At 36.6% G+C, this 23,641-nt stretch overlaps 1 protein-coding gene across 1 annotated transcript in view; it reads left to right on the forward strand.

Annotated features, from left to right (window-relative positions):
- LOC110836095 (SRY-box transcription factor sox21b) overlaps positions 1-19,202 on the forward strand; it is a 103,342-nt gene extending 84,140 nt beyond the window's left edge. The window contains exon 5 of the mRNA XM_087352412.1: positions 12,488-19,202. Within this exon, the coding sequence (XP_087208538.1) occupies positions 12,488-13,162 (675 nt within the window). The 3' untranslated portion in view covers positions 13,163-19,202. The remainder of the gene's footprint in view (positions 1-12,487) is intronic.
- The last annotated feature ends 4,439 nt before the right edge of the window (positions 19,203-23,641 follow it).

A 23,641-nucleotide genomic window follows, 5' to 3' on the forward strand; every position in this document is an offset into this window, starting at 1 on the left:
ACTGGGATACCTCGCTTGTGCTTTGTGATCCTCAAAATGTCCTCCCTACAAGGAAGGTTATTTAGAGCAGTGGTTTCCAACCTGGGGTACGCGTACCCCCGGGTTTACGCGAAGACATCTTAGGGGGTACGTGAATTTTTAAAAAACATATATATATTATTTTATGATGAACACTGAATAATCAGTAATGTAATTTATTTAATTTATTTTAAATGTAGATTATATACTATGTATAACTTGAATTAGACACCAATAACTTTGGGGGTACAAAGTTGAAGAGAAATTATATCTGGGGGTACACGAACAAAAAATGTTGAATACCACTGTTTTAGAGCAGTGGTAATTAACCTGGGGTACGCGTACCCCCGGGGGCACGCGAAGACATCTTAGGGGGTACGTGAAATGTAAAAGAAATATTATTTTATGATAAACACTGAATAATCAATAATGTAATTTATTTAATTTATTTTAGATGTAGATTATATACTATGTATAACTTGAATTATACACCAACAACTTTGGGGGGTACAAAGTTGGAAGAGAAATTATATCTGGGGGTACGCGAACACAAAAAGGTTGAATACCACTGATTTAGAGGTTATATTTGCTTTTTAGGACACATTCTTAGTTCGAAATTTACGTGACCTTTTTAAAGCTCGACCAGAATAAATTGTGTACCTTCATTTAATTATTCCTGCAAGTTTTCAATTATTGTGAGAAAACTTATTACATGATATCTACAATAGAATTTGACGATCAAATTTGATTATCAGACACATGTTTCTTCAGAGTTGTCAATAGCACAAAACTTATATTACTCTCGTCTCTTCAAATGTATAAGCTGCAGTGTTTGAAACGCACTGCAGTATTAGATCTACATGATCACACAAAACGAGTTTAAATTAGGTTTTTGCTTAGTAACTTCAGCCTTTAGATATGTAGGCCTGGTGTTACGAACGTAATTTCGGATAAATTAGATTTTGAGGTCAACTTATCCACACATGTTGTCACCACAGAAAGGAGAGTGTCTTGTCATGAACACGCTTATTTCTTACATTTTGAACACACCATTCTGCACCAAAAATGACAATGGTGTCTGTAATAAGAGAGACTGTGTCACGCTGACGAAGGAAACTGTTAGTATTTGGAACAGGGTTTTCAGGAGAAAAATGTTATAACGACTAGGTAAACTGCATAATTTATATCTTCGTAAGCAAGACATTCAGAGACAATGAATGTAATCTTGTTTTCATACTTTTGCATATTTCCGAAATACCGATGATAAAATCTCTGGACAGTATACAGTAATTATGAGAAACAAAACTCAATGAGTGGGCGTATTTTCTGCATAAAACTACCTGAATGTATGTGTTAATGTGGTTCCTTATAAGTTTCTTTCTTGAATTATAACCTACTTTAGATCGTAAAGAGGAGAAGTGTTTGTAACACCCACATCCCGAATTTTCCAGACGAAATATGCAGACAATGTATTTAGCATTCTTTTACATGTCAAAGAGTGGTGGAATGTTAATATATTTTTTAAAGTTTTACAATTATATTAGTGTTCCCTAGGTGGATTATTTGTTTTTATTTATATTTCTTCATTTTTTGCTCTGTGTTAATATTGTTTCTATTTTGGGTTTGCCTGTACTTGGCAGTTACATTTAATACTGTACATGTATAAGTTTAGTTAATCTGTTTGTGTACTATTATTCATTATTATTTCATTATTATTGTATGTATTATCAGTGTTTGCCTGTTATTGGCTTCTTGCTGTTGGCAAACACGTAAATAAATTAATTGAATTAAATTATCCCGGTTAATACTTTCAAAAATGAAAAATATTAAGTTTTACTTTCGGAGTTCAATAATACTCCATAAACTGGACACATAGTCCTAAGTTAACGTGACTTCGATATTCGCGCAGGCGAATTTAGAAAAGACATGATACAGTGTAAATTTGGGGGCCCCATGATCCTCCAACACGTTAGCCAAATCTCGACTACTAACACGTTACTTGCTTGAGTATTGGCGTTTGATTTAGTGCGCTGCATTTTTGAAATTGTTTTTATAGTGGTAATAGTTTTACGCGTGTTCCGTGTTGCAATTTGTGTTTGAGCACAGTGGAAGATGACTTCTGAATGTGTTGTAGAGGTCTTATTAAAACAGCGATATTCTTGTAGTGATTTTGCTTGTATGGAGAAAATAATTAAAACAGTGTTGCAAAAATGGTAGGAACTCAAATAGTTAGTTACACAATTTTTCTGATTCTTAGTACAAAACTGAATTTCTAGTTTTGGAAAACCGTCCGAACTTCTGTGTCTCCGTGATGGATATTTTTATTGAAAACATCGTCACATGAAAGTGAAGTACTAGGTATTATTTTGAACGGACCATTTTTCTTAGATAATATTTCTTCCTATTATGGTTTCATTTAATTTCAACCTCAAATTTGATCAGGTTTCTTACACGATAAATATACTCCACTGCCAAAATTTCACTGCATCCCTGTTTCGGGAATTTTTAAAAGTAATTCTCCGCCATTAATGCAAAAACTGATATATATATATATTAATTTGTTCAGGTATGTAAGCTGTATATAAGATGTTATAGTAATCAAACTGTAATCTAAATACAGAATTTGAACGGCCGACATGTAATATAATAATGGTTTTAACGGAATAAAATATTTTTTTAAAATTGTTTACCACACAAATTATTCGGTCTCTGCACATTATAACGCTAATCATCAAGGCAAAAGTACAGTAGTCTGAAGATATGGTATCTATACAAAATTTCATAATAATCCGTCGAGTGTTTCAAGATGTATTAGATGGGGAGACACACTATGAACTTTTCACCGAATGCCACCGGTTGGGGGGCGGGGGGGGCACACCCTCCTGGCCTCGTATTTGGGAGACCCGGAGTCCGGCTATCCCGACTGAGTTTTCATACTTTTCCTCAGTTCCTCTAGACCAGTGCTTCCCAAACCTTGGTAAATTACCCAAAAAGGTCTAAAAGTGGTTTTTCTTTGGGTAACGACACACACGTTAAAATTTACCGTAAACTTGTAGTAGAAGCACTCTGAAGAAAGCGATCAGTCACTGTGCACCGAAACTCTAAAACAGTCTAACAACTATTTAATAAACTAGTGAGTCTAGTTGTCTAGTCTAAACTTTAGGTGCAGTGTGTTGCTAACTATGGCGATGTTATAAATCGTACCGTACACATTTGGAAAAGGTAATCTTCATTAGCCGGCCGCAGTGGCCACGCGGTCTGAGGCATGGACCTCGTGCGCCTGGCCGCTGAGTCCACTCAAAGCATGGATGTTTGTCCGCGTCTTTCTATGTTTGTATAGGTACAGGCCTTGCGTCGGGCTGATCATTCATCCAAGGAGTCCTACCATTGTCCAAATAGATCAAAAAATGAATAAAATAAAGAACCCCGGCACCTACGAATAAAATAGGATGAGAAAGAGAATCTTCATTATAAGTTGGTATAGTTGCGTCATATTGTGAAGATATATATTTAATTAATTATTCTTGTCCGTCTATTCACAATTTAAAATTAAGATAATTAAAATACGATAATACTTCCAGACACATCGGAACTCATCTACACCTCTCATCTTTGGCCGATGTAAGAACATCAACAAAAACATTCACCAACAAAAAAGTTTATTTAAACACGACGCACATATGTAAAACAACTTCAAATATATAAAAATGTAATCTGGAAGTGAACATCACTATTAACTGATAAACAACTATAAAAAAGTTGCATATAAGAAATTACGATTAAGTTTTAAGTTTATATAATTTTAATTTTTATACACCTGAAGATGGTTAATTTAAGAACCGAAACATGTCGTAAGAAAAAGATGTTCTAACTGTAAATCGAATGTTTCGATAAGGAACATCACATGATATTTTAATTATCTTAATTTTAAATTTTAAATTGTGAATAGACGGACAAGAATAATTAATTAAATTCATTATATTATTTTTAACTTATTTAAAATAATATAATGAATATCCAAAACCTAATTTTTACTTGTTATATATGTTTTCTGTGCAGTTAGTGTTTTACCTTCATTGGGTAAAAAGGACTTTCTAATAAGCGGTTTTGGTTAATGAAGGAGAAAGTTTGGGAAGCAGTCCTCTGGACATTTGGCAGGATAGTAGATTAAATTAGACCACGTTCGTTCTACATGCTTTCCAACTTATTATTCGTTAATCAATCTTGTTTTCGACTCTGGTCAATCTGTTACCGACAACGTCATTATACAAACCTTCACATTAAAACATAATGAGATTATAACTTTTTATAGAAAAGAAAGAAATCTGAAATAACGCAATAATTGCATATTGCAAACTTGTTACTTGAAATTTGGTATGATGATCTGGAAATTTTTTATGCATAAAATATTTGCCGGGAGAGTACTTAAAATTCAGTCAAACTGAATGAAAATACTTCAGAAAAACAAATAATTCTGCCTTTCTTGAGCACAGATTTATCGATCAAATAGTTTTCGTGGTACCTTCTCAAAATACTGAATGTCTACGACAGCTCAATACCGCACACTGACTCTTGGAGACACAATCCGTTCAGTTATTGGTAACAGCAGATTTACTCCGTAATAAGCGAAGTTAACGTTAGAATATCAGAAAGCTAGCAACACCAACCAATTAGCCACATGGAGACAACTGTAAACAAGTTTCAGGAGACAATTTCAACTGAAGTGTTCAGTGAAACAGCTTTGAAGTTGTTTGTATTCAATAGAGCTACGCCACTTCAGGGTAACTAAAATATTTACAAACACTCAAACTTACGAAGACTCCCACCGTCAATAATTGGCCAAGTTGATTATTACATGTAACATTTCACTTCTCAAAATGTCACATAGTCACAAAACATATAGAACCACTGTCGGAAACTTTGAGCTTAAATATTGAATTGATTCGACCCCCAACGTCTTGTTAGAATATATATCGTGTGTTTATTCTTCAGACAGTAGGTGTAAAGTTGGTAGTAGTGGTTTTAGCTTTTCATATGAGAACTTGGGTGTGTTACCCTTACGAGCCAAAGAGAACTTGTTTCCAATGTTTGTTCAGCTAGGAAGCACAAAAGGCTTGTGGCATGTAAATACTCCTTACCCAGCCGATTTGACTTAATCGTTACTCTCCACTTGCTCGCTCTTAACCGCGTCCTTTGATAGCTTAGAAGTTTTGTTATTTAAAGGCTTTGACATGTTTGGACGAGACAGGGTAAATATTCGGACTAGTGATGGCTTCTCGAACATCTTGAGGTATCGGAAGGTTATACAAATTTGATGGTTACAACGCTTGTTCTACGCTCGCAAATATATTAAACTTCAATTTCAGCGGGTTACTTGGTGAACTGAACATCTGGACTAGAAATAAACTAACTTAAAGTAATATAATCATCCAGAATCTTACATAAGAATGTTCAGTGAGCATGAACTACACAGTTTGGCTGCAAGGATTATTCGTAAATACGTAGAAAAGTAGAGAATTTCAGATCAGATATTTGTAAAAGACAATTACAAAGTAAAATATATTTACGAACTTAAAAAACATATTAATTCAGGGAATGCTTCACTCTACTCGAGTCAAAATATTTTATATTAAATTCTCCTTTTTGAGAACTTAAGCATTAAAGTAATTTAATGATGCAATTTAATCAATTGTTTTACATGACAGTAAATTTTATCCTCATACTCTAAGGGAGAATTACACATTGAGTGAACATTTGGACCTAAAATACAGGGAGCAACAGATGGTTTGAGAAAATTAAAATAGGGTTTTAAAAATTTTACGTGTCGTCGGACATTAAATTAATCCAATCAAGGAGCACAGTTGACTTATTTATAGTTTATTTGTCGCCGAGAAAGACAGGACATGCAGCATGCATGAGGAGATAACAGATGCTTGCAAAAATTTTGTTGGAATAATTGAAGAGAAAAATTTACTTGAGAGACATGTTTAGATGAAACGATAATTCTAAAATGTATATTGAAGAAATTGTGTGTAAGGTTGTGGACGTGAGTTCATCTGGCTAAGGATTTAGGTCCAGTGGTGACTTGTGCAGAAAATAATTATTCTCTGTTTTCCATAAAATACGATCAATTTCTTTAAATCTAAGCGTTTATTAACTTACAAAATAATACTCTACGACGTCGAAATAGTTATTCTTACTCAACCGATTATAGAACACAGGCTTACTTTATCACCTGTAAAAAGTAAAGTTTGTCCCACTATACGCCATGTAGGCGCTTGGGGGGAGTGGAGGTATAGCTCCTCTCTTCCTTGACCTCGGCACTAGATGGGGGTGAGTGGTCAGCATCACGCCCCGGCCGGCTTTACCCCCGGGAAAGGACCCCGGTACCCATTGTAGAGGAGGCTGGGTGGGCCCCAGAGCCGGTCTTGACGCAGAGGCTAGAGGAAAAATCCTCTGCCCCCGTCGGGGATCGAACCCCGGTCGTCCAGCCCGTAGCTAGTCACTATACTGACTGAGCTATCCCGGCTCATACTTTATCACCTGTATTCTGCTAAATAAGGTAGGATTCGCAGTAGCTTCAAATATTCAGTGTTCCATCCCGGGCAACAAATTCCTTAGCTTTCATTCGCATCATTTCCACGAGAACAAGCCACTTGTTGTAGAGTATTTCCTGAAAGTCAGAAAACTGCGGGGGGTGGGGGGTTGAAATGGATTCATCCTTTGTAATCTACCAGAGACATGAGAGAAATGTACTAAATACGGATAATGGTAATTTAATTCAACGTTATGAAATCTGCAAGACTTTAACTAAAGCTTCGTAAAAATATTCTAAGCAATAACAAAAGTAATAGCATTCCACTTCATTAACGCCTGTCTAGACTGTCGTTATTGAGCGTCCATGGACAACTTCCCCTTAAATGTTTCCATGTCGATTTTTTTATTTTCATGTTAATTAACCATTTTTATTTCTGAAAATCCGCAAATAATCTACCTTTTTTTTCCTTCAAAACGTTACGACAGAGATTATATTCAACTGTCTGCACGGAGCAGATTCCTTATTAAGAAGCTAATAGTAACTCAGATAGTAAATATATTCCCAAACTTTTATGGAAACGTAGGCATAAATTTAACGGGTTTCTTTAAAGAATCTTCGCAAACTCATTCCCTGCAGAATTGCAGTTAATTGATGTCATAATTGGCATTTATATATTTAGGCAAAAAAAAACATCTCTTACTACCACCTTAACAAAATTGCGTACCAATTGGATTCTCGGCGGGACAGGAATTTTATCTTCTCCACAAGACCAGCCCAGCCTTCTAACTCATTGGTACAGTGGTTCTTCTTTGGAGTGAAGGAAGCCGAGGCGTGAAGCTAACAACAAAGCTCCATTTATTGCTAACATTAAGAATACGTGCAGTTATATCTCCGCTACTACATATCGTACGTTTGCATAGCGTGGTACTTATTTAATCACAAGAGAAAAATTTAACTTTTCCGTCTTACCGACTGAAACAGTCCAGGATTAAAAGAAATGCACAGTTAGTTAATGAATTTCTTTGACTGACCAACGCTAATTGTCTTTCTGTTTACTTTCAAATCACCATAAGCAGTATAAATTAAGAATTTCATCAGTAATTTAATTGAATAAATATTTTCTTGGATATTATCCATCGTCTAGTAAATATAAAACGTAAAACGACCGGAGATAGGGATTAGCTCTATCTGGTGGGCCCAACTGAGTAGGAACCTGAAGACGGAGATTGATCCGCATCTCCGAAACGTCGTTTTACGTTTTATATTTACTAGACGATGGATAATATCCAAGAAAATTTTTATTCAATTGACTCTTCACCATCGTCAAGAAGTTTTAGTAATTTAATTATTTTAAAAACTACGGAGATTATAAAATCTTCGGAATTATTGTTTATTTTGACAATATGTTATTGACGCACAAACATGGAATCTTGACCACTAACTATCTGATTCCACAAAGCAGAGTCTTCCTTCAAAGAACATTATTAGCTCAGCTGGTTAAAAAAATTCCCGTAGTTTATAGAACCTAAGCTTCATTCCCGTGTTCACGAGGCCCCGACACTAGACCTGCTGGATGAATGCAGACCACATATTAGCTCCCCACCTAACTTAATACATGCTAAGTCCTTCTTGATTTGATAACCCTAGAAATATATGGTGAAGAATACAAATTATGAAGGTCTTCTTTGTAGCATTTTTTCTGATTACTTTTCTCATCACGAACCTGTTCTCAGACACAATATGTGTTGGTTTCTTAGGGCACTCACATGAATACAGGCAGGTGACGGGAAAATAAAAGAGTGATCTCTGCGCACTCCCACCTAGCAATTTTTTAGTGGAAATTTTAACGTTCTTTTTGTTAAGAATCCGTGCAAACTAGCCTTTGGTTACGAAATTAATTAATTCGTAAGAGGATAGGAATTTTGTATATTCAGGTAAAAGTGCCAACTCCTATCACCGTCTCGACGGCAAGTATTTCGGTTACGATCTTCAGGGTGAACGTCTTTGAGCGGATTCTGAAGCTTTTATGTGGATCATTTAGTGGGCGGTAACTGGGAATTCAAATCGTGATTCGATGGCCAGCAAAGGACGATGCTGTTCAGTAGTTGAGGAACAACACGATTCAGGAAAATTGGCGAAGAAAACGAATATGTTATAGCGACCACATACGAGGTGCGATCGGAAGGTTTCCAGACTGCGCGTATAAAAACCCGTACACTTATCTCAGGTATTAAATTCATCCATCACCCTCGAAGTAGTTCCCCTGGGAGTGAACACACCGATCCCAGCGCCGCTGCCAAGCCTGGAAGCATCCCTGGAAATCTTTCTTTGTCAGCCTGTCAAGCACCATCTGTGATTCTGCCTGAATCTCTTCTATCGTCTCAAATCTCCTTCCCTTTAGCTGAATTTTCATCTTTGGGAAGAGGAAGAAGTCACACGGAGCTTAGAAAGGAAGTTGGGGTCGGTTCTTGTAAGATCTTTAAGCTCCTGCAAACGAGAAGTCGATTCTGCTTCTGGTCCTCAGATAGGAGCCTTAGCACAAACTTGGCTGCGATGCGTCGCATGTGGAGTTCTTCCTTTAGAATCAGCTGACAGGTCCCATAGCCTATCCCAACAATGTCGCACTAGTCGTTGATGATACGACGTCGATCTTCGTGAATGGCCTGCCGAATCTTCGTAACATTTTCGGGCTTTGTGCTCGAAGATGGTCGTCCAGAACGCTCGTCATCATCGACAGAGGTTCGGCCATTTTTAAAACGTGAATGCCACACAAAAGTTTGTGCACGACCCATTGCGGACTCACCAAATGCTTGCTTTATCATTTCATAGGTTTCCGTAGCCGTTTTGGCGAGTCTTTGGCAAAATTTGATGCACACGCCATTCCGAAATCGCAGGAGGGTTGGTGTAATGCACTACCAAAACGCCCGTAACTAAGAAACAAATGCTAATTCGATGATGCCGGCTGGCACACTGATTCACTATGAATGTAGGTCGCACCCCCTAGCGGCAGAAGCTCGTACTACATCCGGTTCGCCCTCTGTTGACACAGTCTTTAAACTTTCCGATCGCACCTCGTATTTAAGGAAAGAGGTGATAGAACAGTATCGTTCAGTTTACTCGAGGTTAGGAAAGGAAGTGAGGAAAAATGGGTTAAGAAACAATTAAAAGACAGTAACAAACGGAAGGAGACGGCTGTTCAGGACGAATTAAGTTGAAGGTAGAAGAATCGATAATGAGATAAATATTTTTTCGAGCTCCTAAGTAGGAAAGGTGGTATGGAAATGTGTTTGAAGGTGTGCCATTCTGTTAAATGGTTCAAACTTCAACATTTCTCGCTGCTTATTCTCGAAAATCGAAGTTATAATCTACGAATTGACGGAAATTCAAATCTTTTTGCATCTCTGATACTAGCATAAGGTATTTAGGCCTAAAATTACATACGACAAATATTTGTGAGCCCAGCAAAACTCTATCTGTTGACCATCTACACAGTAATCATTTGCACTGATTAATGACCTAATTACTTTATCCAAATATAGATAAACATTGTCTCCCTTGAGCGATCGTTCTCAACAAGGAAAATGATCTAGCTTGGTTATCTGTTTTTTTGTATTTCTTTAACGATGTACATTTATATAAGTGTTCCCTAGGTGGATTATTTGTTTTTATTTATATTTCTTCATTTTTTGCTCTGTGTTAATATTGTTTCTATTTTGGGTTTGCCTGTACTTGGCAGTTACATTTAATACTGTACATGTATAAGTTTAGTTAATCCGTTTGTTTACTATTATCAATTATTATTTCACTATTATTGTATATATTATCAGTGTTTGCCTGTTATTGGCTTCTTGCTGTTGGAAAACACGTACATAAATTAATTGAATTGAATTAATTGAATTGAATTGAATTACCATCACGAAGATTGTAGAAAAGGAAGTTTGTGTAGTGGAATGGAAGGCATTTTAAGTTCTGTTATAAGCTTCACAGTCACAACAGTTCTTGCAGTGGGGAACTCTCTCATCCGAGGATATCCTACCGATTATAAAAAAGAATTATTATTTAAGATTAATTATTTGTTGCAGGGACCAAGTGAGTAAATGAGTTAATCCTGTAATGTACCGTTAAAACATCTGAAGTGAAGTCGCGATATATGTGTTAATTCAGTACCAGATTAGTAAGAATGTGAAGTCGTGTTATTAGAATTTCTAATGCAAACACAATATAATTATTCCCTGAGTAAAAAGTTTAAACAACTATCAAAAATATTGATATTCCTTCCAAATACTTTATAATTTCTATCATATTTTATTGTAATTTAAGATAAAACCTAATTAAGAGTTGAATTCGACATTACAAAATGTTTGTAATTTGTACAGGCCACCCCAAACTAAAGAAATTAGGGCCGAGTAATACAAATGTGTTATCATGCAGGTGGAAAGTTTACTGTTGAGTTTTAGTGTGTTTTATTGTAGGAAATTTAAGAAATATTGTTTTCGTTTAAGTGAAACAATACGTTTCGTTCATTTTCAGCGTATCCTATGTATATATTTTGGAGGGGGGATGATATCGTAGGCGTTCCTGTCTGAAGGGTGATCGAACATAAGGATAACATCAGTTCCAAAAAATCTCGGAAAGAGAGTTGACGTGCTTTCGATGTGGCAAGAAATCTATTTAGCTATTGAGACAGGTGGTCAGATGCGGGCTATTTTTTTATTCCATGAACCCGCGCAAGATCGAGGGACCTACACCGCGATGCACAAATATTAACAAAAGAATTATTCCGGGGAACGTACTTATTTGTCTTATGTGTCTTTTTGAATCGAAAGATGGGATAATTGATTAGCGACAAGTCAGAAAACACGTAGTGGGGAAGATTTCGTTCATCACTTTAATTTGTGCAGTAATCTGGCTGCCTGGGAAGGTGATGAAACTAAGTGCGCTATACGAGGTGCGATCGGAAAGTTTCAAGACTGCGCCTATAAAAACCCGTACACTTATCTCAGGTATTACATTCATCCATCACCCTCGAAGTAGTTCCCCTGGGAGTGAACACAACGATCCCAGCGCCGCTGCCAAGCCTGGAAGCATCCCTGGAAATCTTTCTTTGTCAGCCTGTCAAGCACCATCTGCGATTCTGCCCGAATCTCTTCTATCGTCTCAAATCTCCTTCCCTTTAGCTGAATTTTCATCTTTGGGAAGAGGAAGAAGTCACACGGAGCTTAGAAAGGAAGTTGGGGTCGGTTCTTGCCAGATCTTTGAGCTCCTGACAAACGAGAAGTCGATTCTGCTTCTGGTTCTCAGACAGGAGCCTTGGCACAAACTTGGCTGCGATGCGTCGCATGTGGCGTCTTCATAGTTACGCCATCGTGACACTGACTCTGCCAGTGTTTGGTTCCAACAAAATGGAGGTACAGAGCATTTTGCTCGGCAGTCCATAAACATTTTAAGGACTCTGTTTGAACATGGAAGAATTTCCCACTATGACCACTTTTCATGGCCAGTCCGTTTGCCCTATCTAACGGATTGTGATTTCATTGTATGGGACAACTTAAAACACAACGTGTTTGGAACACGACCAGCAGACTTCCAAAATCTCAAACAGAGATTGTATGAAGAAATAATATTACCGGCCATGTTACTGCGCGTAATGGAAACGTTTATGAATCGGATGTGTTTGTGCATCAGTCTTGATGGACGACATTTGACGGGTGTTACTCTTAAGAAGTAACTTTGTTATGATGTTCCTCAGTAATGGCAGATACTTGTCTTTCGGTTCGTTACTTTGAATAAATATTGTATCTTTATAAATGATTAACGAACTCTGCCCCATTCTGAATATGGAAGGAGATGGTTTATTACACCCCAAAATCAATATTCTAGGGTCTGTTGTTTCGCGAATGCAATGCACTTTAGGTAGTTGTCATGTTGCAGGTGGTGAGTTCCATGGACGCAATGAAGTACTCTATGGAAGCCGACAAGTATCGCTCCGCGTACAGCATGCCGCCCTCCACCCTCGCAATGTCCATGTACTCCGCTGACCCCAAATACATGGACTCCTCCGCTAAGAGCTACATGGAGCGCGGGTACCTGGACCCAACTTCAGCCCTCACCAAGGCTTACTTCGAATCCTCTAAAATGTACATGGAATCCGGGGCAGCGGCGGCTGCAGCTGCTGCTAGCAGGGGCACTTACGACCCACCTGACGGGTCCCAACGAGGTAGCACAGCAAGTGGCTACCCGTCGCTTGACATAAGCAAGATGTACGCCGACGCAGCTCCACCGCCATCAAGGACCCCGACAGACTCTCCCGACGTCACCATCAAGAGCAATAACGCCGGTAACACTGGTGGAGTCTCGTCGAACGAACGACAAGACATTGGGGCTTCTTCGTCAGCGTCCTCAACATCCACTTCTTCAGCAGCAGCATCCCCTGGTGGCCTGCCCAGCTATTACCCAGGCACTGGACCTGTGGTACATCAGCAGGGGCCCCCGATGCCGGGGCTCATCCCCATGGCTCAGATGTCTCAGTACGCGAGTGGTCATTATCACCAGACGGCAGCACCAAGTGGCAGTGAGTTCAGGCGACCACTGACGGTTATCTTCTGACCTGACAGGGCGTAGCCCTTAGGCTGGCCTCGACAGCACCCGAGTCCTCCTCCCGCTCCACAGCAGCATCCGTTGCCACATTCCATATTGGACCTTCTGGGGCTGTACTGATCATTGTATAGTATGATTCAAATGCGGTTTTTCCACTGGCGATCTCCCTGCTGTTTAACGGTCGACTTAATTTCGTACGATAAAACTCGGCGCACAACCTAGATTATCGAACTTCATTCAATATAACCCACATTGCTCATAAGACTATTATTTCCTAAATTAATGACGGTCTTGTAATAAATCTGTTTAATGGAAGACTTGAGGTTCTCACAGCGGTGATTATGAAGATTTCTGTCTTCTGGGTTGTTGCGCTGTGTAGTCTGGTCGATGTTAACCAACGTTTCAGAGGTCATACTGCCTCCGTCATCAGGGCGATTCATCGCCCTGATGACGGAGGCAGTATGACCTCTGAAACGTTGGTTAACATCTACCAGACTACACAGCGCAACAACCCAGAAGACAGAAATCTTCATACTCTGATGACGGAGGCAGTATGACCTCTGAAACGTTGGTTAACATCGACCAGACTACACAGCGCAACAACCCAGAAGACAGAAATCTTCATACTCATCGCCCTGATGACGGAGGCAGTATGACCTCTGAAACGTTGGTTAACATCGACCAGACTACACAGCGCAATAACCCAGAAGACAGAAATCTTTAAATCTGTTTAAATTATAACGATGATTTTACTCAAATGCCACGAAATTACTGTATTTATACGTCCAAATTTACGACAGCCTTTTCATGGGACTCAAACTGAGTTTGCGCATAACGAGTTTCTGTTAGCGTCTCTACTAGAAGAGTTATTTGTTTATGTGCGTGAGTGAAAGGAACAGCGACGTAACCCGAACGGATCCGAAAGTAGTAACTACTTGTCGAATGATTTCTTTTGAACAGTGTCTGCGCAAAAGATGCTTTGCTAGCTTACCTAGTAAAATGCATCCACCATTAAAACTATCGAATACTGCACTTCGAAGTTTTCAGGTGCAATATTTTTGTGAGGCTTTCGAAGCACGCTTAAAATTCCGCGGAGAGGATTGTCTTGAAGTCGTATTTTCTTCACAGTAAGACCAACGCATATTATTTTATTTATTACCGAAGCTGTAATTTATGGATAATTAAAGTAGAATATTAACCTAGTACGATTCAACAATTTATATTAATTTATCCAAAAATCTGGAATGTGAACAATTGCTATTTTAGATGGGTCTTCATTACGTGTTACTTATTTATCTGAAGAATGCAGTTTGTTGAAGTAGGGGGCTTCTTCAGTGGAATTAATGCATTTGACCGATTAATTGTAATATTTAATGAAAGGAAAAGCGGTGCATAGATAAGAAGAAACTTTGTACCCCGTGATTTAGTTTCTATGCATATTGTGTGTGAAAGTGGCTGGATGCAGATTAATTATATGCATAGAATTTTATATATATATATATAAAACTGTGATGGATATGCTAGAACTTCTTGTAAACATATTGAAAGGTAAGATTGTTTATAAAACTTATCGGTAGGAAATTTTATTAATGGTGTAAAGATTTTATAGTATGATACATTTTAAAAAAAAAATCAGGAAAATATGGAAATGCTATTGGTCTGTGTGTGTGTGTGTATATTTGTGTGTATGTGGGCACGTGTGTGTATGAATTCTCGCCATTTTGTAGGAACTTCATATGTTTTTTAAATGCATTTGGTTTTGTTTTCATTCCTTTTGAAAGTTGTAGGGTGTTTACAGCTTTGTTTCCTGTTCCATTGCAAATGTGCCATATTTCCAAGGAATTGTACATTTAAGAGGTGGAATTCATTTCACTCTGCTAACTGAATGTAGTAGACCACTGAATAACATTACGTAAAAATTCAATTAAAATAAAAAACTTAACTCTATTGGCATGATATTTAGACTTGACATAACATATATTTACAAAGGAAATAATTACTTTCTGACAACAGAAAACATAAGTGGGTGTCACTTAAAAGCAGGCACCCCGAATTAAAATTATGTCTTAAAACCTAATTCTTATTTCGAGTTAATGGTGTTTCATCTTTGACGTCACATTCATTAACACACCCAAGCCAAATACATGTTTTATTAAAATGTATTTAAATTACATGCAAATAAGTACAAAACCATAAGAAATAATCACAGGAATTAATTCACATAAATCTGTTTCATATCTGATTCTACATTAAATTAAACTTGAGTCTCAAATCGAATTTCAACTAAAATGAGATAATGCAATGGCCACTATTTAAAAAAGTTACTTTCCTCACTGAACTGATTAACCACTTTCCTATTTATTAAAAAACAAAATATTAAGTCAGTCCTTTGCTTTAAAATGCTAATTCAACAGGTACAGGAGTCGATTACAGAATCAGCAAAGGTCACGTGTGTGACATAAAGATTTTGAACATGGAATAGGTGAGTAAAAAATTTCTGAGTGGCTTCTTAGCTTTAAAGAAAATGAAATCACAAAATATGACTTGCCAGTTAAAAAAATACTCGAATCAACACATCAAATTTATATAGGTCAAAATTTTGTTACCCATGTTTACATCAAAAACTATATACAAGTAGATCATTGAATATATCTGCCGGGTCTGAATTGTTTTATGCATTCGTTTTTCGACATTATGAAATTATATAAAATAACTTCGAATAAAGGCAATACATTTGTTTTAAAATTCAAATATTTTTACTCTCTTTGATCAAGTTATGATTTTGCTTCTGAGAATCCACTGTCCTGTCTTTCGAAGAAAATAACGACAAATACTTCCTCTGTATCTGAAAGTATTTTCTTACATATTTATAATCATATACCACACAGATAATGTAAGAGATTTCAACTTTAATTTATCAATTTTTTTGTTTAAATGCACCATTCATTTTGATTATGCAACGTTTGAAACAGCATAGTGTCCAGAACTGACAGCATATAAGCCATAGAATAAGTATAATGTATTAAATTAAATTGTACAGATCATACGCAAAAAGGTTTATAATTTCATTGTAACGTTGATAATGAGCCGAAATGCAGATCTTCCCACCTGAAGTACTAAAATGGCATATGAAGAATAAAAATCAAATACATGCTGCAAATTACAAGTTTTTGTTTGCGGTTACAGCGGAAAGAAGATTTTGTACAGAGTTTGAAAGGGTATCGTCAATAGTAATGTCGATTCACGAGTGGTATAAATTATATGATCAAACTGGTCGCAGCTTTCGTCAACAGTCTAAGCAATTCAGTCATGCATATAGCCCAACAAGTAAACATGTCACACACAACGGAGCACAAAATTTCGTAGACATTTTTCAAAATTTTAAGTTATAAATACCAGCTGTTTGCAACATAAAACCGCTCAACATATACAAGTCCGTCACGTATTTTGCTCGAATTTTATTACAACATTTTAAATTGACAAAATTCTACTACAAAAATTGTCTTAATTGATAAAGTCACATTTAATTATTTTTTTTTTGGGAAATGTTGACATAACTTTAGAATATGGGGAGGACAAACCACATGACATTTTTAAATATCTGAGAGATAGTATAAAGTTATGATATCTGCTCACATTCCGCTTTGAAAACGTGTTATATCCGAGTCACAAAGAACTGAGAATATAATATACTCGTACGCATTTATAATTTTTATTTCTATGCTGTGTAGCTCATGAGCAATGCTGCGGTAAAATTATAAATATTTCATCTGTACGCTCTGTTTAATTACTTTACTTTCGTAACAAAAACTTCAAGTACTGTCTAACAGATATAACGTAGGGCTACTTTGAGTTATATAATGTTATAATTTTCTGGTAAAATTTTAATATGAACATAAACATTACGTAATGTAATGAATTTGTTTGTAAAGATAACTAAAAGTTATAATAGTTGTTCTGTTTATAAAATGTCATTGAATGAAGTTGATCTCCAGTCTTGTTATATGCCATATAAACTTTATATTTTTAAAATATGCCATTTACCTATATACGTGATCTTGTTTGCAAAATTGCATTTATGATGCAGTACTGTGTTTCACTTGTATATTGCACACTACGAAACTGTGACATAGAAGATAAAAAAATGTTATTTTGCGTTTTCAAACATTCGCTGCATGAAACAACAGTTTATTATGCAAAAATTCATAATTATTTTAGTCTTGTATTGTAATAGATTCAGTTAAAAATATTAAATTTATTTTGCTGAATGGTTTGTATTGCTACAGACGCATTTAAAAGAGAAATATTAAAGCTTTAAGTAATTTAAAGATATGCTGACAATAATTTAAACATTGTATTACCAAATTAAGTAAAGTAATTTTCTTTAATTTGTATTCTGTTGGAGAAAATATACAAAAATTAAACGAAACAGGAATATAATCGCAAACCACATACGCTCTGTATTTTGTTTTATTTCTCTGAATACATTGGTACGGTCTAAATTTCCTATTTTTTTTAACAATATAGCAATGATATTAAACATAAATTCGTAAAGTATAAATTATATACATTAAAACTGATTGTAGCATAACATCTAAATGACGGTCACGTAAGAGAAATGAATGATGAAATAAAAAGTAGGATAAAGTTGAAAATTTACGTAAATAGGCTTTAAGTTTGAAAGACAGACACCTTAAATATGCTGTGTAATATGCATTCAACATGACAAAAATATTTTAAAAAGTCATAACCATACGAGTATCCTTCACTGGTATTCCCCAACCCAAGGGGGTAATGATGGTTATTATTTTGGTTTCATGATGTCACTGAAGAAATTTTTTTAATATAATAAGTTGCTTACAATATCTGAACACATCTAAACCGTCTTGAAGGACAAATTTTAAATTCAAGTTTACTCACTTTACGTATTTGAATAAAACATATTACATCACGTAAGTTATAATAAGCCAGAATACTTCAAAGACTTCAACTTAGTCAACTTGATAACATGACCAAACAAACTGCAGCTAAAAGTTGACACAAGAATTATCCTTGCTCTGTAAATATTTGAGGAGAGTCAAAACTGAATTACGTATTATGTCAATCTTTTACAATATTATCCAATAGTTAATCTTACAATGAGATATGCGTTACATACTGCATTTATTCTTTACAATTTCTTCAGTGTGACCGAAATAATTGTTGTGTTTTACGAAAATTTTATTACGTCAGTTTCCCAAAACACAAATCTACTGCACATAAATATCCGTTCTTGTCAAATGAATGGCATCTTACAGAATATTCTGTTAAAATATGTGATAACAATATTGAAACAGTTTTTTTTGTAATATAGTAATAAAAGTAATTATTTCACATTTTCCAATAAGTTAACTTAACACTAATAAACAATGTAAAATATGTACATTTCTCAACCACTATTCTCAAAACAAATTTTTGAGTAGCAAGAACATCGCTAACATTTATACAAACGACGCACAAGTGGAAAGTTAAGACATAAACTTCTGTTAAGACTGTATTGTGCCACATCTAAAAACACTTCACAGATACACCACAATTCGAAACAAAGTGAGAAAAAGCATGTTTAAGCAACTTACTGAAGATCTTGTCCTACATTTAAAAAAAAAAAATCCTTAGATGATTACGTTATGACGTACTGTGTATGTCAGTGTTGTGTGATGTACAGTATTATTATCTAGGGAGGGGTTTTTACGTAAGATATAATAATGAAGCTGTACTTAGTATATGCGTGGTATTACTGTGAGCTTGTTACAGATGTAATATTACCTTCATTTCATATCTCAGTTTCCTAAATGTTCCTAATGTTTATTTACTACAATCCTGTTGTTGTCCATTAGTGCATTAATGTACCTAATTGTAATTATCATGTGTAAAATGTAGTTGTAATAGAAATTGAAAAGTAAGCGAGAAAAGAAATAGTTGAATATTATTAAAACCTTATTGTGTTGTGCAATTAAGTAATCGTAATGTAAAATTGTACTAAACCACATATAAAAGTCTATTAACATAACATGTTTTACTTATTTCATAGCATCAAACCTTAAAAAAAGTTGCTCCTGTAAACAAAAACCGAGCAAATTGTTTAACTTTGATGCCATATCGAGTGAGAGATAAGATTCAAGGTTAGGCCGCTTTAAAATCGGTCAAAGAGCTCTAGGCTCCATTTGGATGGGAGGTTGGGTAGACCCTAGAACTGACCTAGATTTCGTGGCGAAAAAAATATTGCGCTGAATTCAAAACCTGTCCGCGTAACCCTTTATTACCTGTGCGAAGGATGAAAATCAGACTAGCTGTACAGAGTATTTCCATGTTACAAATTGTGTTAGATATCAGTCGTTCTCAAGCGAAAATATCGATCTCTCGCAAGACCGCCTGGTTCGTCCCGAATGAAGAACTCGGTAGACGTCATGTAAGATATTACATGCATTTTTATTGACAGATAAACTAAATATAGTAATAATAACAATAAGTTTTTAAAGCATAATTTTAATTTACATTCTACCTACAGAATGTACTTACGTATTATGTATAAACAGTTAATATTTCCCTAAACTCGCTTTGCACTAGTGTCGTGTTTCCTTTGTAGTAGAAAATACATTTTAAAATATTCTTTACACAAGCCTTGTGCTTCAGTGGATTGAAGTAAGAAATCAGTCTTGATGAATGATGTTAGACAACTCAGGAATTTTGGGGCACCCCTGGATTTTAACAACACGAGAACCACTGGAGGATTGTTCGGTAGTGCCAGATGACAAGTTATGATCAGGTTTAAGCTTTTTGGGTTATGAAATACATAACTGCGTTGTGAAATTGTAAGTACTCATGACGGCGAGCATAAAAATGACAGCCATCTAGGTAGTTTAATAGCAGATGAGACCCAATGCTCCAAAGGCTGTCATCTAGATAACTGCGTGTTAGGTGCCCTATTTCTAAGGAGTCCAGTTAAGATTCCAAACACAACGAATACACAATTCTGTAACTGGTTGGCTGGTGTTCAGTTAACAGGGGCAGGAATCCTTCCCTCCAGAAGTAGTCCAGAATTCACCTAACCTGCTGTCCAAAGGATATTCAAAAGATCTCCTCAAATTAGTGCCTAGACTAAGGTTGCGCGGAACTTGTATCTCAGTTCGTCAACATTGTAAACATTCGCGGGGGGGAGTTTCAATGTCGACCCGGAGACTGCCAAAATTGTAGGGCGTTTTTCTTACTTTCTTACTCCGTCTATAAAGTTCTAAACATTACCCTAAAATAGATAACGTACTTTTCTTTCCACATGATTTCCAGTTCGAGTTTTACAGTCGTTCTACCATTAGGCACTACGTGACTTATGGAGTTGAGGAGTATTTATTAAAAAGACCCATAACCAAATATGTAAACTATCAAAGAGATTAAATTTTGCTAAGAAAGTTTATTAAAGTTCTCTGTTATCAATTTCATGAATGCTTTTTAGGAAAAAAGTTTAATATATAACCTACTCAGTCACCTCCAGTACTTGTCAGGATTGGCTCAAATATTTACGAACTTACAATTAATTTATGGGGTCGCAGGGACCGTGGGTTCGAATCCCACACAAGCCATGGATGTTTTTCTGTGTTGTGCTGTCCTGTGTACAGGTAGAGGCCTTGCGACTGGCCGATTCCTCACCCAAGGATTCCTACCAAAATGTCTATAGATCAAGCTAACTGAAAAGTTGGGGACCCGTAAAGGGTACCAGAAACATGTTATTAAACCGGAAAAAGAAGACAATTAATTTATTCGGTAACATACAAAAACAACATCGAAAAAGAGAATAATAGTAAGTAGTAGTTAATAATTTGCAAATGATTTGGAAGGAAGGTGTTATCCGGTCGTAAGTCACAATTTGAAAGTCAGTGCTTTCAGACGAAATGCTATGCAATGCACTTATAATAATAATACTAATAAGCATCACAAAAAACAAATTCTCTTGAGACATATTAATGCGTTTGAAACGTACAAATGATAATATATTTTCAAAATTGTGTTGTTGAAATGTCACCCATAATTTGCGGTCCACAGTTTAATCCTTTTTTAAAAAAAAATTAGCATCTGACAGCAGTTGCGTGGCAAATAACAGTTATAAAGCTATGGAACACATGCGGTTACACACATACACAAGAGACAGGGTCATCTCGTTCTTAATTCATATTTGGTTCATTTCACTTGGGGAAAATAAACAGACAATGTCATTTGGCGTCTTCCTACATAGGTCAGAGAATATTGACACACTTCACAATATGGCGATTTTAAAATTATTAATATAGTTCAGCTGTCAGGAATTCATGTAGCGACTTCCAAACCACTTTTTTTGTCCATTTATAGGTTACTGGTAAATATGTAATGTGAATACCATCTGATGTAAAGTACGTATCTCTGTTTAAAGAGGAAAATTTTATTAAAAATCATTACAATGAGCGTACTTAAATTTAACTGTTATATTGTGTTGTATTAAAGGTAAGAACCGCGTTTCTATTATTTACGTTAATTGTCGTCCTTTAAAATGTTGTTATTCTGTTATATAATATGATTTATTCCTTACAAGTTTCTGCCTGCTAACGCGCTGACAGATTTAACAAATGTAGCTAGACCGATCGACGTCATGAACTGACATACCAACCTCGTGGTTTTCAGGTTCCTATAATCAGAGATGCCAACATGCCGATAAAGAGAAGTACTGCACTTTAAAGTAATATCCTGCGATAAAGCTTAGAAATATGCATGATTCTGTCAAAGTACATTTATGTTTACTGATAAATAATAAATTTAGAGTAGCCCAAAATTTACGTTTCTTTAAGAACCATGTTTAATGTTACCATTATATCTGAATTTTATGGTGGACGTCAAATACGAGGTGCGATCGGAAAGTTTCAAGACTGCGCCTATAAAAACCCGTACACTTATCTCAGGTATTAAATTCATCCATCACCCTCGAAGTAGTTCCCCTGGGAGTGAACACAACGATCAAAGCGCCGCTGCCAAGCCTGGAAGCATCCCTGGAAATCTTTCTTTGTCAGCCTGTCAAGCACCATCTGCGATTCTGCCTGAATCTCTTCTATCGTCTCAAATCTCCTTCCCTTTAGCTGAATTTTCATCTTTGGGAAAAGGAAGAAGTCACACGGAGCTTAGAAAGGATGTTGGGATCGGTTCTTGCAAGATCTTTGAGCTCCTGACAAACGAGAAGTCGATTCTGCTTCTGGTCCTCAGACAGGATGCGTCGCATGTGGAGTTCTTCCTTTAGAATCAGCTGACAGGTCCCATAGCCTATCCCAACAATGTCGCACAAGTCGTTGATGGTACGACGTCGATCTTCGTGAATGGCCTGCCGAATCTTCATAACATTTTCGGGCGTTGTGCTCGAAGATGGTCGTCCAGAACGCTCGTCATCATCGACAGAGGTTCGGCCATTTTTAAAACGTGAATGCCACACAAAAGTTTGTGCACGACCCATTGCGGACTCCCCAAATGCTTGCTTTAGCATTTCATAGGTTTCCGTAGCCGTTTTGGCGAGTCTTTGGCAAAATTTGATTTGTTCATGAAAATCCGCCATTCCGAATTCGCAGGAGGGTCGGTGTAATGCACTACCAAAACGCCCGTAACTAAGAAACAAATGATAATTCGATGATGCCGGCTGGCACGCTGATTCACTATGAATGTATGCCGCACCCCCTAAAGGCAGAAGCTCGTACTACATCCGGTTCGCCCTCTGTTGACACAGTCTTGAAACTTTCCGATCGCACCTCGTATGTTCCCTAGCCGAAATTTTGTATATGAATTCCTTGCCTATCCAAACTCTTTCGCCGGGGATACAACAGTCGGACAAAAAGGCTGAGAGAATTTACCTCGATCTAGTCCGGTTCTAGTCAGATATTTCCATTAAATTGTGCGTAAGATCAGAAAAAACTTTACCATTTAAGCCGAATTCCGAAATGACTAGTAACTCTGGCTGCCATAAGCTGTCTTTTCCCCTACCTATATCATAACTGTAATGAGCATTAGACAAAATATAATTTCAAATTATAATTTTTTTTTGTATCGTTTTTGAAATGGAGTTTATGAAAAACACTCTAACTTTGAATCAAGAGATCCATTTTTCTCTTTCAAACATCTGCCACGCAGTCTGCATTGGTGGAACGTTACTCGAAATCCATGGTCTCATGAAGCACTTTTGTGTAACCGCGTGAAATGAATAGTCATTGGGTTGTAATAACGGACTGGAGATGATGGCGCTGTGGTCTACAGCTATTCACTACATCTACTCGATCACAAGAGTGTTTCGGTGTGATCAGTGTGCGACAGAATGTCCAGTCGCCGAATGGCTTTCACTTACAAAAGGAAAATACAATTGATGGGGGTTCGCAGAAGAGTGAAGGGGGGGGGGGGGGGGGGGGGGAGAATGAATTGTGACAATAAAAAAAAAGCGCTCTCATGTGT

The sequence above is a fragment of the Zootermopsis nevadensis genome, unplaced genomic scaffold (genome assembly GCF_977971745.1).
Source record: "Zootermopsis nevadensis isolate Lab colony 2312 unplaced genomic scaffold, Znev_1.0 Znev_ptg000021l, whole genome shotgun sequence".
NCBI classification, from domain to species: domain Eukaryota; kingdom Metazoa; phylum Arthropoda; class Insecta; order Blattodea; family Termopsidae; genus Zootermopsis; species Zootermopsis nevadensis.